The 23035-nt window shown below is 35.6% G+C and overlaps 1 protein-coding gene and 1 pseudogene across 1 annotated transcript in view; both read left to right on the forward strand.

Moving 5' to 3' along the window:
* RNF17 (ring finger protein 17) overlaps window positions 1-23035 on the forward strand; it is a 121627-nt gene that overhangs the window by 44591 nt on the left and 54001 nt on the right. Inside the window, exons 11-17 of the mRNA XM_039256942.1 lie at window positions 617-706; window positions 1842-2000; window positions 4546-4735; window positions 5628-5796; window positions 7853-8043; window positions 8995-9136; window positions 20891-21044. Coding sequence (XP_039112873.1) covers window positions 617-706; window positions 1842-2000; window positions 4546-4735; window positions 5628-5796; window positions 7853-8043; window positions 8995-9136; window positions 20891-21044 — 1095 coding nt within the window. The remainder of the gene's footprint in view (window positions 1-616; window positions 707-1841; window positions 2001-4545; window positions 4736-5627; window positions 5797-7852; window positions 8044-8994; window positions 9137-20890; window positions 21045-23035) is intronic.
* On the forward strand, window positions 17565-19310 carry LOC120248574 (annotated as a pseudogene).

Genomic DNA, 23035 nt, shown 5'->3' on the forward strand with positions numbered 1-23035 from the left:
GGTTTAATTGAAGTATTTGGCTTTTTGGTGATACAAAATACAAACAAACAATAGGTACTTGTAGAAGCAGTCTCATGGCTTTGTCTTTAAAGAATAGCTTCTCCTAAATCTTTGTTCTGAGATGTAATCTGTTATAAAAATTTTTTAAAGATATAATCTGTTACATAATCTGAGATAAAATTTGTCATGAATATAATAGCATCTATTTTGTGACATTTGAGTGTATCATAATAGTTTGATTAGATTTACAGTGTTGGTACTCTCCCGATTAACTACTATTGTGTAGTTATACTATTGGTATTCTTTAGGACCATTTTCAAGTTCCATTTTAGTTCTTTTCCACTCACCACTTCCCAGTCTGTTTCATTGGTTGATTCTGCAGAATCACATTTTGAATGGGGGAAGAAAAAAAAAGGTGAGGGCATGTTTACAGTTGTTTCCATTGTATTATTATCACTGAAATCTCAGTTAAGAAATCTATCATGACTTTACCTACTGATAACAAGTCTTACCATGCCAGTATTTTGACAATTCAAGTACAGCTTATTAAACAATGTATACTATTGTCAACTTAATAAAATCAGTACAATTGCCTTTACTTCCTATTTTGATGAAGCGTGCTTCACAGATTATCTTGTGGAAACACCTAGAGATCCAAAAAAGCCTTTTCAGAAAAAATCGTCTTTCCCTTTTGGATCAAAAGCAGGTACTTTAACAACTCTGAACTTGATGTTGTGGAGTTTGCTGTATGTAAACTAACTCTTATGTGGCATGAAGGCAGTGGGTAAAATGAATTTTACTGTTAACTAAAACTTTTTCCTTTTGGATGTTTTATGTTTTGGCTGTTACTGTCAAAAATATTTCTAAAATTTATAACACTCCTCTCAACTGCCTCCCCAGTTACACATATTTATTTCTTTACACCATCTTCAATATGGATATTATTCTTTGTGATCTGTATTGGATAGTTAAAATGATCCACTTGTTCAGTTTTTATCATCTATGTTTGACTGTCTTCAGTTCCACTCCTCCTAGCTTTTGAGTTTTAAACATTTTTACTAAATAAAACATCTATGTTCAAAAATTATATATGAAAATACTGTGAAAATTTTACCTAACTGTTCCATTTCATTCAGTTCTTCCCTCCCTTCCACAGTTTCTTTATGCATATAGAAATACACATATATTATTTTTCTAACTTGTTTTTGTACAAAAACATAGCACAGCATGCACGCTGTTCTTTTCTTTTTACAAAATATTTTTTATTCTACCCTCACTACCACTGCCAGCTTCCACCAAATCATACATATCTTCCCCTCAATGGTGCTTAGTATTTCACTTTGCCCAGATGTTTTTTCACCCCTCTATAGCCAGATAAGATTTGTGATTTAGAGAATCTATGAGCTAATTATTAGGTCTTTGGATATAGTATAAACAGGATTTTTTGGTATATGTGAGAAATCCACTTAATATCAATGGAGTTCTGAGTTCCAAAATAATGCATAAATAAGCTGATGTTTTGTTGTAATACGATAGAGTTACAGCATATCTTGACTTCGGCATCTACCTACCACATGAACTACAGTTCCACTTAACATACCTGACAAGTAAAATAAAATACTTACAGTTCAGGTTGCTAAAGAATTTACTCTTAAAAGGGGGAACTATTTATCAGTCTAGTTACTACTTTGAGTTCGGACTCTTTTTTGTGGGGCCTAAGTATTCTAGAGTTTTCAGTGCCACAAGATACTTAATATTCTTTTAGAGGATATTGCATTCAGTTTTTGTGAATTCATTCCTAACTTATGATTTGTTAATGTGAGTTAAATATTCTTATCTAGGTTCTCCAGAGCTAGTTTTTGTAAGCCATGTAATACATCCTTGCCACTTTTATGTCCGGAAGTATTCACAAATTAAAGATTCAACAGTACTGGAAAAGAAGGTGAATCAGTTTTGCAATAAGAGTTTACACCTTGATCCTTCAGACATACTGGAGCTAGGTAATGAAATATTACTCCAAGCTAAAATATCAAATTTAAATATTGTAGTATTTGGCCAACCCTTATAGACCTTTTATAAAACAGATTTGTTCTTCAGTCATAAAAGTCTTATAAAGAGGTGCCTGGGTGGCTTAGTCACTTGCGTGTCTGACTCTTGATTTCAGCTCAGGTTATGATCTCAAGGTTCATGAGATCAAGCCCTGTGTTGGGGTCTGTGCTGACAGCACAGAGCCTGCTTGGGATTATCTCCCTCCCTCTCTTTGATGCCCATCTCCCACTTGTGCGCTCTCTCAAAATAAATAAATAAACTTATAAGTTTTATAGTGATATAATATTATTTAGGAAAGTCAGCTAACTCTTGACTGCTGAGTGAGGTATATACAAAAACTCAGTTGTAGAGTAAAAGGAGTTCTTTTTTAAATTACAAAACCCATCACAGTTTATGTAGTTTGCTTCCCTGTCTCTAGGGAAAATTGGCCTCTAACACAATTCCTTGTGATGTGACTGTTAGTCCCTTGCTGTCCACAGGTGAATATTGAGGGTGTCATGAAGCCCTTAAATGAGGTGTGGGAGAACATTGGTGTCTGTTTCCTAGGACCACCGGAAGATAGTGTATTTTGAGGGAACCCACACTGAGGGTGTGTGTCATTTGCCATAAGTTAGGCTTTTGTTGCAAGTGTTTTCCTTATAAACACTGACTAAATTTGATTATAATAAGGTGAAGCTATTATTTGTTTCTTTTATTAACAGTGAGAAAACTGCTCTATTAATAGCAACCAATGCCCATATATAATACCAAAAAGTATTTAGAACAAAAAGTATTTAGTATATAGTACTTTAAGTGTGATTAACTCTCAGCCTATCTGTGTAGCTTATCAGAATATCCAAAAAATTAGGATTATCATATACTTCTGGCAAAAATTATTATTAATTCTTGACTTTAGATAATTTTTAAATTATGAGTGTCTAAGAAGAGAGAAATGTAGTATTAAACTTAACTTTTATGGCTACAAGTAATTCTCTAAAATTTAAGACATGCCTGAAAGAGTTCAGCTTAAATTCAGAAAATGTTCTTAAAAAAACAAAAGTCATCCTTTGTTTTCAGTTAAGGATAATTATTATTTTAAGGTAAATAGATTTGCATGATTTAAGTACTCATTTTTATTTTGAGAAATGAGTGGTAAGGGAAGAAATGTGATATGATGCTTTAGGAGGGTACCTTCTTGTTCCTTTTTCCCATCTGTGCTCTTTACTATAAAGGACAACAAATGTCTTCAATAGTCTTTTATCTTACCTATCAAAACAGTGGTTTGGGGTGCCTGGATGGTTCAGTCAGTTAAGTGTCTGACTCCTGATTTTGGCTCAGGTCATGATCTCCTGGTTCATGAGTTCAAGCCCCACATCGGGCTCCGCACTAGTGCAGAGACTGCTTGGGATTCACTCTGTTTGTCTCTCTTTGCCCCTCTTGCACATCTTTCTCAAAAAATAAATGAATAAATAAACTTAAAAAGAATGGTTTAGTGGTATATAGTTTAAGAATATTGGTTATGTTGTATATCGACGTAAGAGAAAGTGTTGATGATTATCTTTAGGCCAAATAAACATTTTGGTCAGAACTAAAATTAAAAGTTTGCCCTAATGTGCCTCTCAACTATCCTATTTTTATTAGCATATACAGAGGGGATTATACATGAGCCCTCTGTATACAATCAGTGGTCAGGTCTACCAGCTTTTCTCAGATAGGTAGCTTAGTTGTTAAGAGGGTGGGCTCTAAGATTACCTGGATTCTACTTCTACCTCTTTGCCATCATCTCCATAGGATTGTTGTGCAGAGTTAAGTAAATTCAAATGTCATATACAGAGAACATCACTGAGATCATAGTAAGCATTCAAATTCAGGCCTCTTTCTTTCTTGACTTTTTTCCCCTGGTTATTAATTTGTAATTCATCTGATCTCTCCATAAGGCCTTCCTCTTAAGGCCTTCCTCTGCTGTTAGGTCCTTGGTTCATCTTCCCCTTCTCTGTACTCCCAGTGTGTATTTAATTTTTGCATGTCACATACTGGCTTCAGTTGTTTCTTTACTTTCATTCCTCTTTATCAAGAGAAGGTAATTATTTCTTCCTTTATGCTATGAAAATATTTTACAAAGTTCAGCATTTATGAATCTGTACATCTATGTGTGTACATGCATGGATAGAAAGTCTTTACTGTTATAAGTACAGTCATTTGCCTGCCTATCTCTTTTCCTTTCTTGAGCTTCTTGATGTCAGGATGGTCTCATTCATCTTTGCTATAGTTCATAAAAAATAGGTCCTCAATAAGAGATTGCTAACCTTGTTTTTACCTCCCCATTCAGCTATAAAACAGAACAGTCACAATATACTACTTTATTTTTTTCATAGCACTTGACACGTATATGTCATTAGTAAATAAATGAATTAAGATTTCTTTGTGATGAAACTGATATATGTGTTCATAAATTAGAGCTTATTAGGTATTTTTCTCCATAAATATTGATAATAATTTATTTCCCTCATTATTTAGGTGCAAGAATATTTGTCAACAGTATTGAAAATGGAATGTGGTGTCGAGGAACTATCACTGAATTAATTCCAATAGAAAGTGAAAATATTAGAAAACTTTGTAGTCCAACCAAATTCTCAGTCCAAGAAGTTGCACTAATACAAATATTCATGGTAGATTTTGGAAATTCTGAAGTCCTAATTGTTGCAGGGTATGATATTTTATAGTTACTACATGTCCCTGGTCTGTTGGGAGGGGGGGTGGGGGGGGAGAATACTAAAGAATAAAGAAAATTGAAGATGGGAGTAGAGAGGAGTAATTTATCATTCTTCCTTTCTAAGGCATATTCTTTTTATTTGGCTCTATAATTTGTTTTACTAATTACTAAATTAGTATTACAACTTATCAATGTTACTAGGTGAGGAACTTGTAAAAGGAGATTTTTGATGTAACCCAAACATAAATACTTTTCTATGTTGCTTTAGAACAGGGAATGATGTGCAAAAGTATTTCTTTTAAATAAAATATTACAGTTAGCTTCAGGATGACAAGTAAAATTTTAAATCAGATTTCTATATTTTATCAGTGTATATTGAAGTGGCATGTGTCTAACCCTAGGTATTCAAAAATTTTTGTCTTCTAGGAAAATAAAACAAAAATGGTAATAAAATAATAAAAATAAAACTGAAAATGTTTCTGTAGTAAGTAAGGACCACTATTAACTATAGAATGGTCACTATCTAATGGTCATAGCTTTATCAATAAATAGATTTCTATTTCAGGACATCATTATCCCCTTTAAATTTAAACCAAATAGAAATATGAAAGACAATTTAGATTAAGCCAATTGAGATTTAATTCTATAGAGAAAAATAGTGTCTGTACTTATAAAAGCTAAGTTAAAGCCATGTAGTAAGAAAGCAGGAAAGAATATAACTTTCTGGAAGATTTACCGTAAGGAGAGTATCCTCAGAAATGCATACCTGTTTTGACAATAAATTATATTTAAAAAAAAAAAAAAAAGAAATGCATGCCTTTTATGGAGTAAAGCCAGTTTGTGTTTTAAGTGTTATTTTCAATAGATACAACTTGAATTCTTCTAGGGTTGGTGATACCCACGCAAGATCAGAACACATTGCTGAGCAGCATATAGTACTAAAGGACTTATGCCTGGTTCTAAGGAAGTCTGAACCCTATATTGAAGAGCTGCTAAAGGATATCCAGCCATTAGCACTGCCATGCTCTTTGAAAGACATTGTTCCACAGAATTCAGTAAGTGACTTAAATTATTTCTCATTTGGGGGCCAAATATTCCAGTTTAGCTATGTATTGCCAGCCAGATTGCAAAGTGTAAGTTCACCAATTCCCTTGTAAGTACATTTTGCATAATAAACTATCAGTGCCAGTAAAAATGGAAGTGAACTTCAGTTTCTATAAATAGAAACATTCTTAATGGGAAATTGAGTTGAATAAGCATATATGCGTGGAATGAAAGATGAAATATCCAGATAAACCACTAAATTTGAGTCACATGTGGAGAGAAAAACTTTAAAATATGGTGTGGTGTGTATTTCTGTCCATTTCTTTACTATTTTTGTGGCACTTTGTTCATTAATTGTAGCCCATATTGCATTTTACTTTGCATTCTTTATGAAACATTTCATAAATATGTAAGCATAAATATTTGCATATTTATTTGCATTATTTATTCCCCAGCAAGACTCAATAACCCCCACAAGACAGGAATTGTGTGTAAGAATATACATTAGACAGTTACATTATTATGAAATCTATGAAAGCAGGAGTCTGTGTCTTTGCCCATCATTGTTTTCCCAGCATTTAGGTTACCTAGCACATACTATATTCAACAGGTATTTGGAAGAATCAAAAGTGAAAAGTAAAAGGAAACAGAAAACACCTGGTGTTTTCCTCAGAATGGTAAAATTGGTTTAAATTTTGTCTTTTGTACTTTTTGGCACTGTCTGTATTAGCTTTAATTTTATACTCTTTAGAAAGAGGTTTTATTTTTTGTTTTTAAGAATCCTGTAGCTTTTTCAAAATTTGAGTATAGTTGGTGCACACAATTACATTAGTTTCAGGTATACAACAGACTGATTCAACAGCTCTGCTGGAGGTATCATAATTCCAAATTTCAAAATATACTACAAAACTGTAGTAATGAAAATAGCAATGGAACAGAATAGAGAACCCAGAAATAAACTCATACTTATATGATCAGTTAATCTATTACCAAGGAGGTAAGGATATACAATGGGGAAAAGACCATCTCTTCAATAAATGGTGGTGGGAAACTGGACCATTTTCTTATACCATGCACAGAAAGAAACACAAAATAAATTAAGTTCCTAAATATGAGACCTGAAGCCATAAGAATCCTAAATAAAACATAGACAGTAATTTCTTTGACCTTGGCTCCAGCAACATTTTTCTAGATATTTCTCCTCAGACAAAGAAAACCAAAGCAAAAATAACCTATCTGGGACTACACCAATAAAAAACTTTGGCACAATAAAGGAAACCATCAACAAAACAAAAAGGCAGCCTGCTGAATGGGAGAAGGTATTTGCAGATAACCTATCTGATAAGGGATTAATATTTAAAATATATAAAGAACTTAACACCAGAAATGTATATTAACCCTCGAAATTTACTTTAGGTGTGAGGGGGACCTAAAGATTCAAAGACCAAGTTAAAATTTTTTTAAATGAGTGAATACTTTTCCTTACTGTTTAAGTAGCATATACCTATATTCCTAGTTAATGGAAACTCAGTTAACTTATGATGATTACAAATATCTTGATTGCATTACATGGCTCCCATTATACTTTCAAAATTACCTTTTGAATTTGTCATTTAAGAGGAAAAATCCTATGCAATACTTGCTTTATTTTAGAATATTTATAATCTTCATGTTAATACTCAGAGATGAAACTAAATTCTAAAGTACAACAGCTTATGGACACCTTGAGACTGTTCATAAAATCAAAGGTCTAGGGGTGCCTGGCTGGCTCAGTCAGAACATGGGACTCTTGATCTTAGGGGTTGTGAGTTCAAGCCCTATATTGGGCATAGAGCTCACACACACACACACACACACACACACACACACTCTGCATACATAAACACTGACCTTGGGTTTGTGGCCCTAGCTGTTGTTTAGTATCTATGGTGGAGTCCTTTTGCTCAGGTTTGCAGATTTTGGTTATATAAAGCTAAATCAAAACAAAATAAAAGCTAAATCCAGAGTATTGTACCATTAGAACTAATTATAATTACTAAGTACATTGTAATTTTACTTTTTCCACAGAATGAAGGCTGGGGAGAAGAAGCTAAAGTAGAATTTTTGAAAATGGTAAATAAAAAGGCTGTTTTAATGAAAGTTTTTAGAGAAGAAGATGGTGTGCTTATTGTAGACCTGCAGAAACCACCAACAAATAAAATAAGCAGTGATATGCCTGTGTCTCTTAGAGATGCATTAATTTTTATGGAATTAGCAAGGTAGGTAATTTATTAAAACAAATAGTTTTTTTTGAGATGATAGTTATAAATTGAAATAACAGAGTTAACCTTTAAAAACTATGGACTGAGTCTAAAGTGAACATTATCTAAGAGGTTAAAAATAATGCTCTCAGAGTGTTCTAAGTAGAGTTGTCAGAAAACTGCATTCAGATAATAGAGAAATTAAGATAACTCAAAATAGAAACTATTTGTAGATACTGAAACTATTCTTAGACTCTTGATAACTTCACAGGCAGCTCCACTAGGGTTTTAAGAATTCTAACTTAACAGTTCTTGACTTAAATTTTCTAACCTTTGGAATAAGTTCATGCTCGATCACCACTCCGTATTTAATGTATGAATCTACAATAGATACTTAAAGTTTCTTCCCCCACCCCATCACTGATGAACAAAGTAAGACGACTGAGAGAGAGAGAGAGTGGAAGATACTAGCTTTTTGTCTGAGTGCTGAGATGATTCTGGAAGTGATCCAAGTAGGTTTCCTTGTAGAGAAATAAACGTAGTATTAGAGCCGAGGGAGCCAGTGGAGACCCTCAGCGGGCCTGGATGGTACTATAAACTGTGCTTATCAATTTAACTGAAAGATGAGAAACTGTGGGGTTTTTTGTTTGTTTTTGGTTTTTTTGGTTGTTTGTTTTTGTTTGAAGGAGGAGAATCCTTGAATCTGAGTAGAAGAAACAGTCCTGGCTCAAAATGTCCCAACACAAAATTGAAGATCAATTATTGACTTTGGAGACTTGACCTCTTATTTAACCTAGTTTGATCATTGGAGACAATACCAATCATTATATTAGAAGAGAAATTGGAAAGGGAATACTCTTGGTAGATAAATAAGTATATGTACAAGGCCTTTTTTAAGGCCAAGTTGCTGAGAGAAGAGACTTTTTCAAGAAAATGGCTCTTAATGCTTTTGATTGTGCTTTTGATTAGGTTTAGGTCGCAATCACCAAGAAGCCATCCTGAAAAAAATATGACTTTACATTATCACCCACCTGTTTTGCCTAAAGAAATGACAGATATTTCAGTTATGGTTTGTCATATAAATAGTCCTACTGATTTCTATCTTCAATTGGTAAGTATTTAGTATTCCTTAGAGACAAAGTATTTTTTTCACATTTTAAGAAGAAATGTATAAGGGAAATGAGTACTCAGTATGACTTTTAGAACAAACCAGTATCAGCATTCTGTAAATTTAAGTTTCTTAGGTGCAACTTTAAACAAGAAGTTCACATGATTCATAGTAAATTGAAGGGACTCTTCGTCATGCAAATTAGTGAAACATAGAAGGAAAGGACAGTGAAAGATACCTAATGTATGTGTTTCTTGCTACCTTGTGAAACCTAGACAGTAGGAAAGCACATAGAACTGTCATCAAAAAACTATGATAAAACCTGTTTCTGACCATGAACTTCTGAGAATTTACTGATTATTACTAGGTAATTTTCTGAATTTAAACACCAGAATAAATTCGGATCAAAGCCATTTCGTATTAAATTTTGAATGTGGACTGATGTGTTTGTTTACATAGCTACTAACAATGAGTTTGTCCTTATTAATCTCTGTCAGTGCTTCATATGAATTAACCCATTCTAAGGACCATAATAAGTGAATAGCTCATTAATCTTCATAACAATCCTATGAGATAGACACTAGTATTTTCATTTAGATTGGAGATTCTAACCAAAGGGAGGAAGCAACTTGCCTGAGGTCACACAGCTACAGAAGGGTAGAGCCAGGATTGAACTGGGTAGTGTACTCGTCATCGTCATCGTAAGCACTGCATCACATTCCCCAGATAAGTTGTGGGAGTTGACTTATTTGGCACTGACTTAGGACTTGCATATATTTCTTTCATTGAATTTTTTACAGTGTTTTTTTTTTAAATCAAAGTAAAACATATACAAATTGATTATTTTAACCATTAAGTCTATGGTTCGGTACATTAAATACCCTAAGTGTTGTGCAGCTGTTGCATTATTCGTCTCCAGAACTGTTTCACCATCCCAAACAGATCAGTAACCAGTAAACAGGAACTCCCTATTTTCCTTCCCCACCCCCAGCCTCTTACAACCTATCCTACTTTCTTTCTTTATGAATTTATCCATTTCACTTAGCATAAAGTTTACATGTTATAGCCTATATAAGAATTTCATTCCTTTTCGTGACTGAATAATATTTCAATGTATGAATATACTACATTTTGTTTATACATTCATCTGTTGAACACTTGGATTTTTCCAACCTTTTGGCTGTTGTGAAGAATGCTGCTATAAACCTGGATATTCAAGTGTTTGGGTCTCCACTTTCAATTCTTTTGGGTTTATACCTATATCTGGAATTGCTAAATATTACAATTCTGTTTGTCTTTCTGAAGAACTACCAAACTGTTTTCCACAGTGCTGCACCATTTTATATTTCCACTAGCAATGCATAGGAGTTCCAATTTTTCCACATCCTCACCAACAATTTTATTTTTAAGTAATAGCTGTTTTAAGGGTAGGATTGTATCTCATTATGGATTTGATATATTTTCCACATGGCTAGGATTATTGAATACATTTTTTCATGTGTATATTTGTTGGCCATTTATATATTTTCTCTGGAGAAAGACCTATTCCAGTTCTTTGACCATTTTTGAATCGGATTATTTTGTTGTTGGGGTTTAGGAGTTTTTTATATATTATGGATTTTAATCCTTTATCAGATATATCATTTTCAGATATTTTCTCCCATTCTGTGGGTTGCCTTTTTACTCTGTTGGTAGCATTCTTTGATCCACAAAAAAAATTTAATTTGATAATTCCAGTTTTTCTTTTTTTTTCTTTTGTTGCCTGTGCTTTTGGTGTCATAGTTAAGAAATTTTTGCTGAATCTAACATTATGAAGCTTTTCCTTTGTTTCCTCTAAGAGTTTTACATTTATTTACATTTAGGTCTTTGATTCATTTTGAGTGAATTTTGTGTATGGTATGAGAGAAGTTTCCAGTTTCATTCTTTTCCATGTGGATGTCCAATTTTCCCAGCACTGTTTGTTCAAAAAGTGGTATTTTCTCCGTTGAATGCTCTTGGCATGCTTGTCAGTATGCAGTTAATTACAGTATATGTGAAGGTTTATTTCTGGGATCTCTATTCCATCAATCTGTTCTCATGGCAGTAGCACACTGTTTTGATTACCACAGCTTTGTAGCAAGTTTTGAAATCAGGATGTGTAAGCTCTCCAACTTTGTTCTTTTTCAAAATTGTTTTGGCAACTTGGAGTCCTTTGAGATTCCATATGACTTTTAGGATGGGTTTTCTTGTTCTGCCTGAAACATCACTGAGATTTTGATAGAGACTGCATTGCATTGTAGATTGCTTTGAGTCATATTGTCAAAAATATCAGGTCTTTCAATCCATGGGGTGCCTTTCCTCTTATTTTTTGTCTTCTTTCATTTCTTTTATCAGTTGTGTAATAATACAGCAAGTGTCTTGTTTAAGTTTATTCTGAAGTGTAGTCTCTATTTTGATGGTATTGTAGAATTTCAGATTGTTCATTACTGCTGTATAGGAACATAACTGATTTTTATGTCTTGATTTTATATTTTGTAACTTTGCTGAATTTGTTTTCTAACAAACAGGTTTTTGTGTAGATTCTTTAGAGTTTTGTACATATAAAAATTTTATCAGGTACAAAAAGATCATTTTACTTCTGACAATTGGAATGCCTTTTGTTTCTTCTTTAATGGCCCTGGTATAAGTTCTAATATCATGCTGAATACAACTAGAGAAAGCAGGCATCTTTTTCTTCTGTCTGAGGGGAAAAGCATTTGTCTTTCACTACTGACAGTGGTTATCTGTAGGTTTTTCTCATGCGGCCTTTATCATGTTGAAGTTTCCTTCAATTCCTGTTAGAGGGGAGGGAGAGATGAGTTGGAGGATGGGCTAAATGGGTGATGCGCTCTAAGGAGAACACTTGTTGGAATGAGCACTGGGTGTTATATGTAAGTGATGAATCACTAAATTCTACTCCTGAAACCAGTACTACACTATATGTTAAATAACTTGAATTTAAATTTAAAAAAATACAGTTTTTGGGGGTGCCTGGGTGGCTCAGTCAGTTAAGTGTCTGATCTTCAGTTTGTGAGTTTGAGCCTGGCATCGGGCTCTCTAGTGACAGCTTGGAGCCTGGAGCGTGTATAGGATTCTATGTCTCACTTTCTCTCTCTCTCCCCCACCTTCCTGTCTCTCTCTCCCTTTCTCTCTCTCAAAAATAAATATTAACATTTTTTAATAGTTTTTGCATTAATTGAGATGATCGTGGTTTTTCTTTTTCCTTCATTCTGTTAATGTGTTTTGCATTGTTTTAGTTTGTATTTTGAGCCATCACTGCATTCCAGGAATCCATCCCCCCCTGGATCATGATATATAATCCTTCCAATATGCCATTGAATTTGCCTTATAAGTATTTTGTTGAGGATTTTTACATCAGTGTTTATAAATGGTATTGGCCTATAGTTTTATTGTCATGCCTTTGTATGACTTTAGTTCCTGGTAATGTTGGCCTCTTAAAATGAGTTAGGAAGAGTTTCTCCCCCCCAGTTTTTTGGAGGAGTCCAAGAAGGGATGGTGTTAATTTTTTTAAAGTGTTTATTTAATTCCACTTTCAGTGTAATATTATTTTCAGGTGTACAGTATAGTGATGCAGCACTTCCATATATATCATCTGGTGTTCATCACAAGTGCTCTCCTTAATCCCCCATCACCTATTTAACCCATCCTCCCATTCATCTCCCTTTAGCTAACTGTCAGTTGGGTAGAATTCTTCAGTGAAGCCATATGATCCAGGGCATTTCTTTATTTGGAGGTTTTTACTTACTTGATTCAGTCTCCTAGCTAGATACAAGTCGGCTCAGATTTTTTTTATTTCTTCATAATTCAGTTCTGGTAGGTGTTTCTAGTTATAGTAGATTCTTATAATCCTTTTTATTTATTAGAATCAGTAGTAATTCACCCATTTTCTTTTTTTTAATTTTAAAAAATGGTTTTATTTACTTTTGACAGAAAGAGAGGTGTGAGCAGGTAAGGGGAAGAGAGGGAGACATAGAATCTGAAGCAGGCTCCAGGCCCTGAGCTGTCAGCACAGAGCCTGATGCAGGGCTCGAACTCATGAACCACGGGATCATGACCTGGCTGAAGTCAGACATTTAACTGACTGAGCCACCCAGGCACCCTGTTTAATCTATTGAAAGTACCTACTGTTGGAAAGGCTTCAGCCATTTTGCTATTTGTTTTCTGTATATCTTCTAGCTTTTTTGTCTCTCATTTCCTCTATTACTTCCCTCTATTGTGTTTAGTTATGTGGGTTTTTGTAATGTCATTTTTTATATTTAAGAAAAACATTGTCATAAAAACATAACAAAATTTACTATCTAACCATTTTTAAATGTACAGTTTAGTAGTGTTGACTATACTTACATTGCTGTGCAACAGATCTCTACAACTTTCATTTTGCAGAACTAAACTCTCTCCATAATCTATTCATCCACTGATGGACATTTGGTTTGCTTCCACCTCTTGGCTATTATGAATAATGCTACAGGGAACATGGGTTTGCAGATATTATAGTTTCATGTTTTGATTATCTTATTTCCTTTTGTATATATCTATAGATTTTTTTTAAATTATTACCATGGGAATTAATATGTAATATTCAAAGTTGTAACAATATAATACGAACTTATACCAGTTTTAATTGCATAAAACCATACTCCTGTGCAGCTCCAAGTTCCCCATTTATATTACTGATGTCAAAAATTAATCTTTCGGGGCACCTGGGTGGTTCAGTCGATTAAGCATCCAACTTAAGCTCAGGTCATGATCTCACGGTTTGTGAGTTCAGGCGCCACATCAGGCTGTTTGCTGATAGCTCAGAACTTGGAGCCTGCTTTGGATTCTGTGTCTTCCTCCCTCTCTCTCTCTGCCCCTCCCCTGCTTGTGTGCACTCTCTCAAAAATATTAAAAAAAATTAATCTTTATATATTATGTGCTCAATAACATAGATTTCTAATTTGATGTATTTGTTTTTTATATCCTATAGAAATAGATATTGTCCTATAGAAATAAATAGAAATAAAAGTGAAGTTACAAACCAAAATTAAAATAATATGGCTTTCATGTGTGTCCTTTTATTTACCTGAACCATAGATCTTTCTCTCTTCATGTGGCTCTGAGTTACATGCTAGAGCTACACTCTATCATCCTTCTGTTTCTACCTAAGCAACTGTCTTTATGGTAGTGAATTTCCTCACCTTTTGTTTCTCTGTGAATGGCTGAATTTCTCCCTTATTTTTGAAGGACAGTTTTGCTGGCTCTGTANCCCCCCCCCCCCCCCCCAGCACTTTAAAGTTATCTTTCTGTTGTCTTCTGTCCTCAGGGGTTTCTTAGAAGAAATCAGCAAGTAATCTCACTGATGATCCCTTGTACATGGCATGTTGCTTCTCTCTCACTGCTTTCGATTCTACCTTTGTCTTTGGTTTTTGATAATTTGATTATAATGCATATGAGTGTATCTCTTTGGGTTTATCCTACTTGGGGTTTGTTGAGTGTATTAGCTTCCTAGGGCCATTGTAACAAAATACCATAAAATGATAGCTTAAATGACAAAATTTTATGATCTGAAGTGATGGAGTGTAGAAGTCTTAAAATCAAGGTGTTGGCAGGGTTCATTTGTCCTGAGGTCTTAGAGGGAAAATCTATTCCATGTCTGTCCCCTAGATTTTGGTGGTATGCTGGCAATCTTTACTACTTGTTGGATTCTGCATTATCCCAGTCTCTTCTGCTGTCTTCACATGGCATTTTCTCTGTACTTGTCTGTCTCAATTTTTTAATAAGGACACTAGTCATATTGAATTAGGTCCCACTTAAGACCTTATTTTAACTTGATAACTCTGTAAGACCCTATCTTCTATAAGGTTATATTCTGAAGTACTGAGGGGTTAGAACTCCAATATATTTTTTGAGGAGGACACAGTTCTGAAAGTAGTCTACTCTCTGCTCTATCAGAAATTCATGTACTTCTCATATGCAAAATACATTCACCCCATCCCGACCATTCCAGCATCAGTTCTGAGTCCAAAATATGTAAGTATTGTCAATCAAAAGTGCCAAGTCTCATCGTCTAATTCAAGTTCAGGTTAAGACTTGGGTAGCATCCAAGCTGGGGCAAAATTCTTCTCTATCTCTGAATATGTGAAACCAGAGAAACCTAAAACCTAGCAGGGCAAATTCTATTAGATTTTTATGACTTGAGGGGAGCCTGGGTGGCTTGGTCGGTTAAGCGTCCGACTTTCGCTCAGGTCATGATCTCGCGGTTCGTGGGTTTGAGCCCCGCATCGGGCTCTGTGCTGACTTCCGGCTCAGAGCCTGGAGCCTGTTTCAGTCTGTGACTCCCTCTCTCTCTGACCCTCCCCTGCTCATGCTGTCTCTCTCTCTCTCTCTCTCTCCTAGAAATAAATAAAACATTAAAAAAAATTTAAAAAAAAAAGATTCTTATGACTTGAGAATAATCTGCTTTGGCTGGACGCTCCATCCTTCATTCCCAGTAGGACTATTCAGCCTATTGTAGCTTTGCCCACTCAGTTCTGGTAGCAGCCTCAACAAACTGGATTTGAGGATTTGTCCTCATGCTCTGGAACACAGGAGGCTGCACCTCCTGGAACAGAGGACAAGACAGCCCTGCCTTTCAGACCTGTACCTTCTGGGCTGCTAGTGGCAGGAGTAGACACCCAAGCCTCTGAACTACCTTCAGGGTCATTATTCCTTTTCTTGAAAGATAACACATGTTCAGGGCTGTATAGCCCCGTCAGCTCACTTCCTGCCTACAGAATCCCACAAGTTCAACAGCCTTCCTTCTTTCTTCCCATCTCTACCCCCTTCATCAAGGTGGCAGAATTTCTGCTGAGATGATTGATTAGATCCACATGTCACCTGCTCATAAGCTCTTTAGTAGTGTCCAGCCACACCCCTGGTGTCCTCATGAGCACATTCTCATTGTTTATAATATGGATAGACTGAAAATTTTCTAAATTCTTCAAGTTGTTTCTTTATGTTTAGCAATTCTTTATCTGTGACTTCTCACGTTTGTCATAAACAACAAGGAGAAACCAAGCTGCACTTCAGCAGTTTGCTTAGAGATTTCCTTAGCTAAATATTAACGTTCTACTTTCTGTCTGACATAATACAGTTCAAGTTCTCTACTACTTTATATCAAGGATTGCCTTCTCTCTAGTTTCCAATAACATGTTCCTCATTTCTGTTTGAGATCTCACCAGAAGCACCTTTAACATTTATATTTCTACCAAAATTCTTTTCAAAGCAACCTGGACTTTTCATTGAGGCACTTCAAAACTTCTGTACCCATTACCTAATTCCAAAGCCACACCCACGTTCTAGGTATTTTTTTTATAGCAACACTTTAAATCTCAAAATCAAAAGCTGTATTCATTTCCTAGGGCTGCAATAACGAAGTTACACAAATTAAGTGGCTTAAAAAACATAAATTTATTGTCCCATAGTTCTGGAGTCTGGAAGTGTGAGATTCGGGTATAAATAGGGTTGGTTCCTTCTTAGAGCTGTGAGTGAGAATATATTCCATTCTTTTCTCCTAGTTTCTGGTGATTAGCTGGAAATTTTGGATGGTCTGTGACTTGCACCACCCTAATCTCTTCTTTCATCTTCATATGCATTCTTCTGTGTTTGTCTCTGTACCTAAATCTTCTGCTTTTAATGACACCACTGATATTGGATTAAGGCCTACCATAATGACCTCATTTTGACTTGATTATCATTGTTAATACTCTCCAAATAATGTCACGTTCCCAGGTTCCAACTCCAACACCTCTTTCTTAGAGATACAATTCAACCCATAACATTGAGCTTCTTGGATTTGTAAATCCATGTCTGTCATTAAATTTGGGAGGTTTTAAGGCATTATGTCTTCAAATAATCTTTCTGCTCCTTTCTTTCTCTTCTCCTTCAGGGGCTCCCATAATGGGTATATTTATTTGTCTGATGGTTTTCTTAGTCTCTGTTCAAGTCCTGAGTCTGTTTCCTTCACTCTTTTTCCTTTTCCCCACTAAATAATTTCAGTTGCCCTATCTTCTGATTCATGGATCCTATCTCATGCTTGCTCAAATATGCTCTTGTACCCTCTGGTGTATTTTTCACTTTGCTTACTGTACTTTTCAGCTCCAGAATTTGTTTGATTCCTTTTTATAATTTCTATCTCTTTGTTGATATTTTAATGTTGGTCTTTCATTGTTTTCCTGCTTTCCTTTAGTTCTTTATCCATGTGTTCCTTTAGTTCTTTGAACATATTTAAGACAGTTCTAAAGTCTTTGTCTAGTAGGTCCACTATCTGAGCTTCTTCAGAGGTGGTTACTATTTATTTTGTTCCTATGAGTGAGCCATGTTTTCCTTTTTCTTTGTATTTCTTCTGATTTTGTTGTTGTTGAAAACTGGGCACTTGACTGTTAGAATGTGGTAACTCTGTCAGATCCCCACCTCCCTGGGATTTGCTGGATTTTCTTAATTGCTGAAGACTATAGTGGTCGGTTTGTGTTTGAGACTTTTCCATTCTGTTTTTGCAAAGACTATTCCTTTAGTGTGATCACCGAAGTCTCTATTCCTTTAGCTTGTGTTCAGCAAATATTTTGACAGAGATTTCTTTGGATGCCAGGAACTTGATTGGGTTTTGCTTGGTTGCAGTAAAACTTTGACTTTTCCAGAGTTCTCAAAAACTTCATATGGCTTCTTATTTATTTATTTATTTTTTTTTTTTTTTTACCATGTTTCTGTGTGGGAACAAGAACTTGGAGCCTTCTAGCCTATTTTGCTGATGTCACTTCTCTGTTGAATTTTTCACTGTTCACTTTGGATAACTTAATGGAAGACTACGTATAATATCTACTTAGAAATAAAAGCTTAGGGTTCGAGTGGCCGAAGCAAGATGAGTCAGAGTGGTGGTCATAGCCCTGGAAGTGGCAAGAAGGATGACAGGGCAAGAAAAAGAAATACGAACCTTCTGTACCAACTAGAGTAGGGAAAAAGAAGAAAACAAAGGGACCAGATGCTGCCAGCAAGCTGACACTGGTGACACTTCACACTCCATGCCACTTAAAATTACTGAAGTTACAGAGAACTAAAGACGACCTTCTCATAGAGGAAGAATTCATTAGAAATCAGGAACAAATGAAGCCTTTAGAAGAAAAGAGGAGGAAAGATCAAAGGTAGATGATCTGAGGGGGACCCCAATGTCGGTAGGAACCTTGGAAGGGATCATTGATGACAGTCATGCCATTGTGTCCACATCTGTGGGCTCAGAACACTACATCAGCATTCTTTCCTTTGTAGACAAGGACCTGCTGGAACCAGGATGTTTGGTCCCGGTCAACCACAAGGTACATGCCGTCATAGGTGCTCATGGATGACACAGATCCCTTGGTCACAGTGATGAAGGTAGAAAAAGTCCCCCAGGAAACCTGTGCTGATATTGGGAAGTTGGACAATCAAATCCAGGAAATTAAGGAAATGTGGAGCTTCCTCTCACATCCTGAATATTACGAAGAGATGGGTGTAAAGCCCCCAAAGGGGGTCAGTAGCAGTAGCGAACCAAACCCAGCCACTTCCCTAAGAGTGGTTGTCTCTGAACTTATTCAGAAGTACCTGTGTGATGGGCCCAAACTCATTCGGGAATTGTTTTGAGTTGCGGAAGAACATGTACTGTCCATCGTGTTTATTGATGAAATTGATGCCATTGGAACAAAAAGATATGACTCAAATTCCGGTGGTGAAAGAGAAATTCAACAAACAATGTTGGAACTATTGAACCAGTTGGATGGATTTGATTCAAGGGGTAATGTGAAAGATATCATGGCCACAAACCGAATAGAAATTTTGGATCCAGCACTTATCAGACCAGGGCGCATTGACAGGAAAATTGAGTTCCCCCTGTCCGGTGAACAGACTAAGAAGCGCATGTTTCAGATCCACACAAGCAGGATGATGCTGGCTGATGATGTGACCCCGGTTGACTTGATCATGGTTAAAGATGACCTCTACAGGGACAACATCAAGGCAATCTGTACAGAAGTTGGTCTGATGGCCTTGAGAGAACGCAGAATGAAAGTAACAAATGAAGACTTCAAAAACATCTAAAGAAAATGTTCTTTATAAAAAACAAGAAGTCACCCTTGAGGGGCTTTACCTGTAGCCACCACATTTGCCTTCAAGGAAATGGTCAGGAGCGTCCTGACTCCTCAGAGGGATGAGGTCGGGAAGCTGCCTGAGGAACCACATTCCAGTTGATCTTTCTTAGCAAAACCCCCAGTGTCCCTTTTGAGTGTGATGTGTAGGCAACCCCCACCCCCATGGCTGCCTTCATGTGTTGGCCACATGCAGTGCTCTGCCCCCAATAAAGCGACCTTCTCCTCAAAAATAAATAAAAGTTTAGAAAATTTTAAAATTTTAACTAAAATAACAAGAAAAGCTAGATTCACAAATTTTCCACTTGCATTATAATGCTCAAGAAAGAGAAGAACCTAAGTTTTTTGCCATTTGAAATGTATTTTAAAATATTTTTTAAGTTTAAAAATTGGTATTTGGGGAGATAATCAGACATCCTTGATGTTTTAGGACTTTTTTAAAAGAACTATGTTTTAGGTACTATAGGAACTTTAAGAACTACAGTAACCAAATAGTCTTATTTAATAAGAGAAATCTCCAATTTGCTCAATGCAGTCATTTCACAAACCCTACTGAAATTACTGATTTAAAGAATTATCAATTCACTTTAAAACCATGAGATGGATGGTTGATAGGAGTAAGAACATAACAATAGAGGGATCAGAATCATCACCCAATCTGTAGGTGAATCTTAGCATGTTAATATTGAGTTAGTGATATGTCTTCTGATGTATTGCAACCTAAGTATACTTAAGTATACTTATTTGTATTCTGGCCAAAAAAGGTTTGAATCCATCACATCTATAGATAGCAACTTTTAGCTTTTGACAAATTTCAGAAGCTAGACCCGATTTAATGGAGGAACAAGCTAAATAATAGCATGAGGATGTAACCACATAATAGGCACTCTTCCGCAAGACCAAGTCATTAAAAAAAAAAAAAAAGTACCGTACTAGATTCTAAAAGATTTATTGAAATGACCAGATGTAATATGTAGTCTTGAATACTGGTTTAGGACAGCATGGGACATCTAAATGTGGTCTAGAAGCACTAATAGGAATACTTACCGAAACAGAAAAGTGAAAACTGATAGAAAAATGCAAATATTCAAACTAATCAAATGGTATGTGTGATATTTCATTTTTGTTTTAAAAAACATGGAAAGATTGTGTATAAGAAAAGGATCTGGAAGGATATATATTTAAGGTATCTGGAGAAATGTGATTTTTTAAAATGTTCTTATACATCTTTGAGAGAGAGCATGTGCAGGGAAGGAGCAGAGAGAGGTGAGGACAGAGGATCTGAAGCAGGCTCTGTGCTGACAGCAGTGAGCCTGATGTAGTGTTCAAACTCATGAACCATGAGGTCATGACCTGAGCTGAAGTTGGGAAGCTCAACCAACTGAGCCACCCAGGTGCCCCTGGAGAACTGTGATTTTTAAAAATTTTTGTTATGTTCATATTTGCTAATGTTATATGTTGCTTCTGTAATAAAATATTTCAAATATAAATTATGTGATACAATTGATTTATCTGATTCCAACACTTCATAATTTTATGAACAGTGCTTATAATACATACCACATGTTTTGATCCCTTTATCTCTTAGATAGAGAGCCTGGATTTTTTATTTCTACTAAAGACAATTGAAGAATTCTATAAAAGTGAAGATGGAGAAAATCTGGAAATCATCTGTCCAGTTCAAGATCAAGCCTGTGTAGCTAAATTTGAAGATGGAGTTTGGTACCGAGCAAAAGTCATTGGTAGGAGATTGTACACTATTTCTACAGGGAAATGTTATGTTTAAAAACTGATACCATTTCAGTTAGAAGTATTGTGATCGAATTGTGGAAGTAATGTTATTTGATCTTACCATTTTGCTCAGTTATCTATCTTTAGTTAGCTAGGGGTAATGTTGGAAGGTAAACTCTGGGTCCTTAGATTTTGATTTAACTAGGACTTAAGTATTTTTTTTTTGTTTCCTTTCTCATATCTACCTTGTTTAAAAAGTAAAATAGTGCTAAACAACTTCTACTCCACTCCTCAAAGGCAAATATTTTAGGGGTGCTAGATGGCTGAGTTTGAGCCCCATATTGGGTGTAGAAATTATTTAAATTAAAAAAATGTTTTAGGGGCAACTCGATGGCTCAGTTGGTCAAGCGTCTGACTCTTGATTTCAGCTCAGGTCACGATTCTCACGGTGTGCGAGATCAAGCCCTAGGTTCAACTCTGCGCTGATATCATTGGAGCCTGCTTGAGATTCTCTCTCTCTCTCTCTCTCTCTCTCGCTCTCGCTCTCGCTCTCTCGCTCTCTCGACTGCTCTTCCCCTGCTTGTGCTTGCATGTGCTCTCTCTCGTTCTTTCTCTCTCAAAATAATGTGTAAAAAAAAAAAAAAAAAACTTTAAATTCTTTCGGCTGTTTCTTTTGGTATTTACCTGTGTTATTTCTTCTAAATATATAATACTTTATTGACATTTTACTCTTAGATATTATCTGTTCTTTTTATGGTAGACAGTTTTAGATCTCAACTAGCTCTTTTAAGCCCATCCTACCACACCCCCATAGTTGTATCACAATTTTTAATTCATATTATATATAAATATTTTCACTGAGTCATAAAGAATACTTTATTTCTATTTTGAGTTAATAATTACATCAAATTTTCACTTCATTTTCTTTAAATTTATGGCTGCATTTTCCTGATTATTCAAAACAATTTTCTACATGATTAGACTTTTCTGATAATGTTTGATTTTTTTTTTTAATGGTGAAAACATCCTTCTATTTTGTCCAACTAGACTGTCCTCTAAGATTATTACACTTTTCTTATGCAGGGAATTTATCTCACTTGGCAATACATTTGTCTTCCTGTATTGAATCCCTTGTTTTATGGATCCCATGTTTACCTCTTAAGTTTACTCCCCTATTTTTGTGGAGCATCTTCTAATTGTTTCCTCAGAATAATTGCAGGTAAATTTTGAGACCCTTCATGTCTCCTGACTCTACTCTTACATGATTGATAGTCTGGGTTTAAAATGTTCTTTAGGTGCACCTGGGTAGTTCAGTCAGTGAAGTGTCTGACTTGAGCTCAGGTCATGATCTCATGGTTCATGAGTTCCAGTCCCGCATCAGCCTCTGTGCTGACAGCTCGGACAGAGCCTGGAGCTGCTTCAGATTCTGTGTCTCCCTCCTCCTCTGCCCCTCCCCTGCTCACGTTCTGTCTCTCTCAAAAATAAATAAACATTAAGAAATTAAGAAAATAAAATGTTCCTTCAATTTCATCTCCTGCCCATTTATTTGTTTTGTCTAAAACTACATCTCCATTCAGAGATTAAAGAATCTAATGGCACTGGTACAGTTAATAATATCATTGCACGTGTGGAGGGATTCCCTCCCCTTCTTACACTTAGGGTAACACACGTCTTCTCGTTATTGCAGATAGCAGCTACCATAGGGCCTGAGTCGTGTGGCCTGTCTTCTTGAGTACGGGTGTTGTTCCTTCTGCTTCTGCCAGGAAGCAGACACTTCCTGTACTTTTGAAATGATATATACTGTACTACTCTTTAAACTTGAAAGTGATGGCAACAGGTTTAGTAGCACTATACATAAGTGTGCTAAGAGAGGATAAGGTCACCCATATACTTTGAGTATTTTCAAAAGGTCGTGTGATAGGTTTTTTTTTTTTAAACTTCCACGTATTTGGACTTTTTAAGGGCTTCATTGTATCCTATGAAATAAAGAGATTAGATTGAC

This window comes from Hyaena hyaena, unplaced genomic scaffold (genome assembly GCF_003009895.1).
Source record: "Hyaena hyaena isolate Hyena2069 unplaced genomic scaffold, ASM300989v1 scaffold_602, whole genome shotgun sequence".
In the NCBI taxonomy this organism is placed as follows: Eukaryota; Metazoa; Chordata; class Mammalia; order Carnivora; family Hyaenidae; genus Hyaena; species Hyaena hyaena.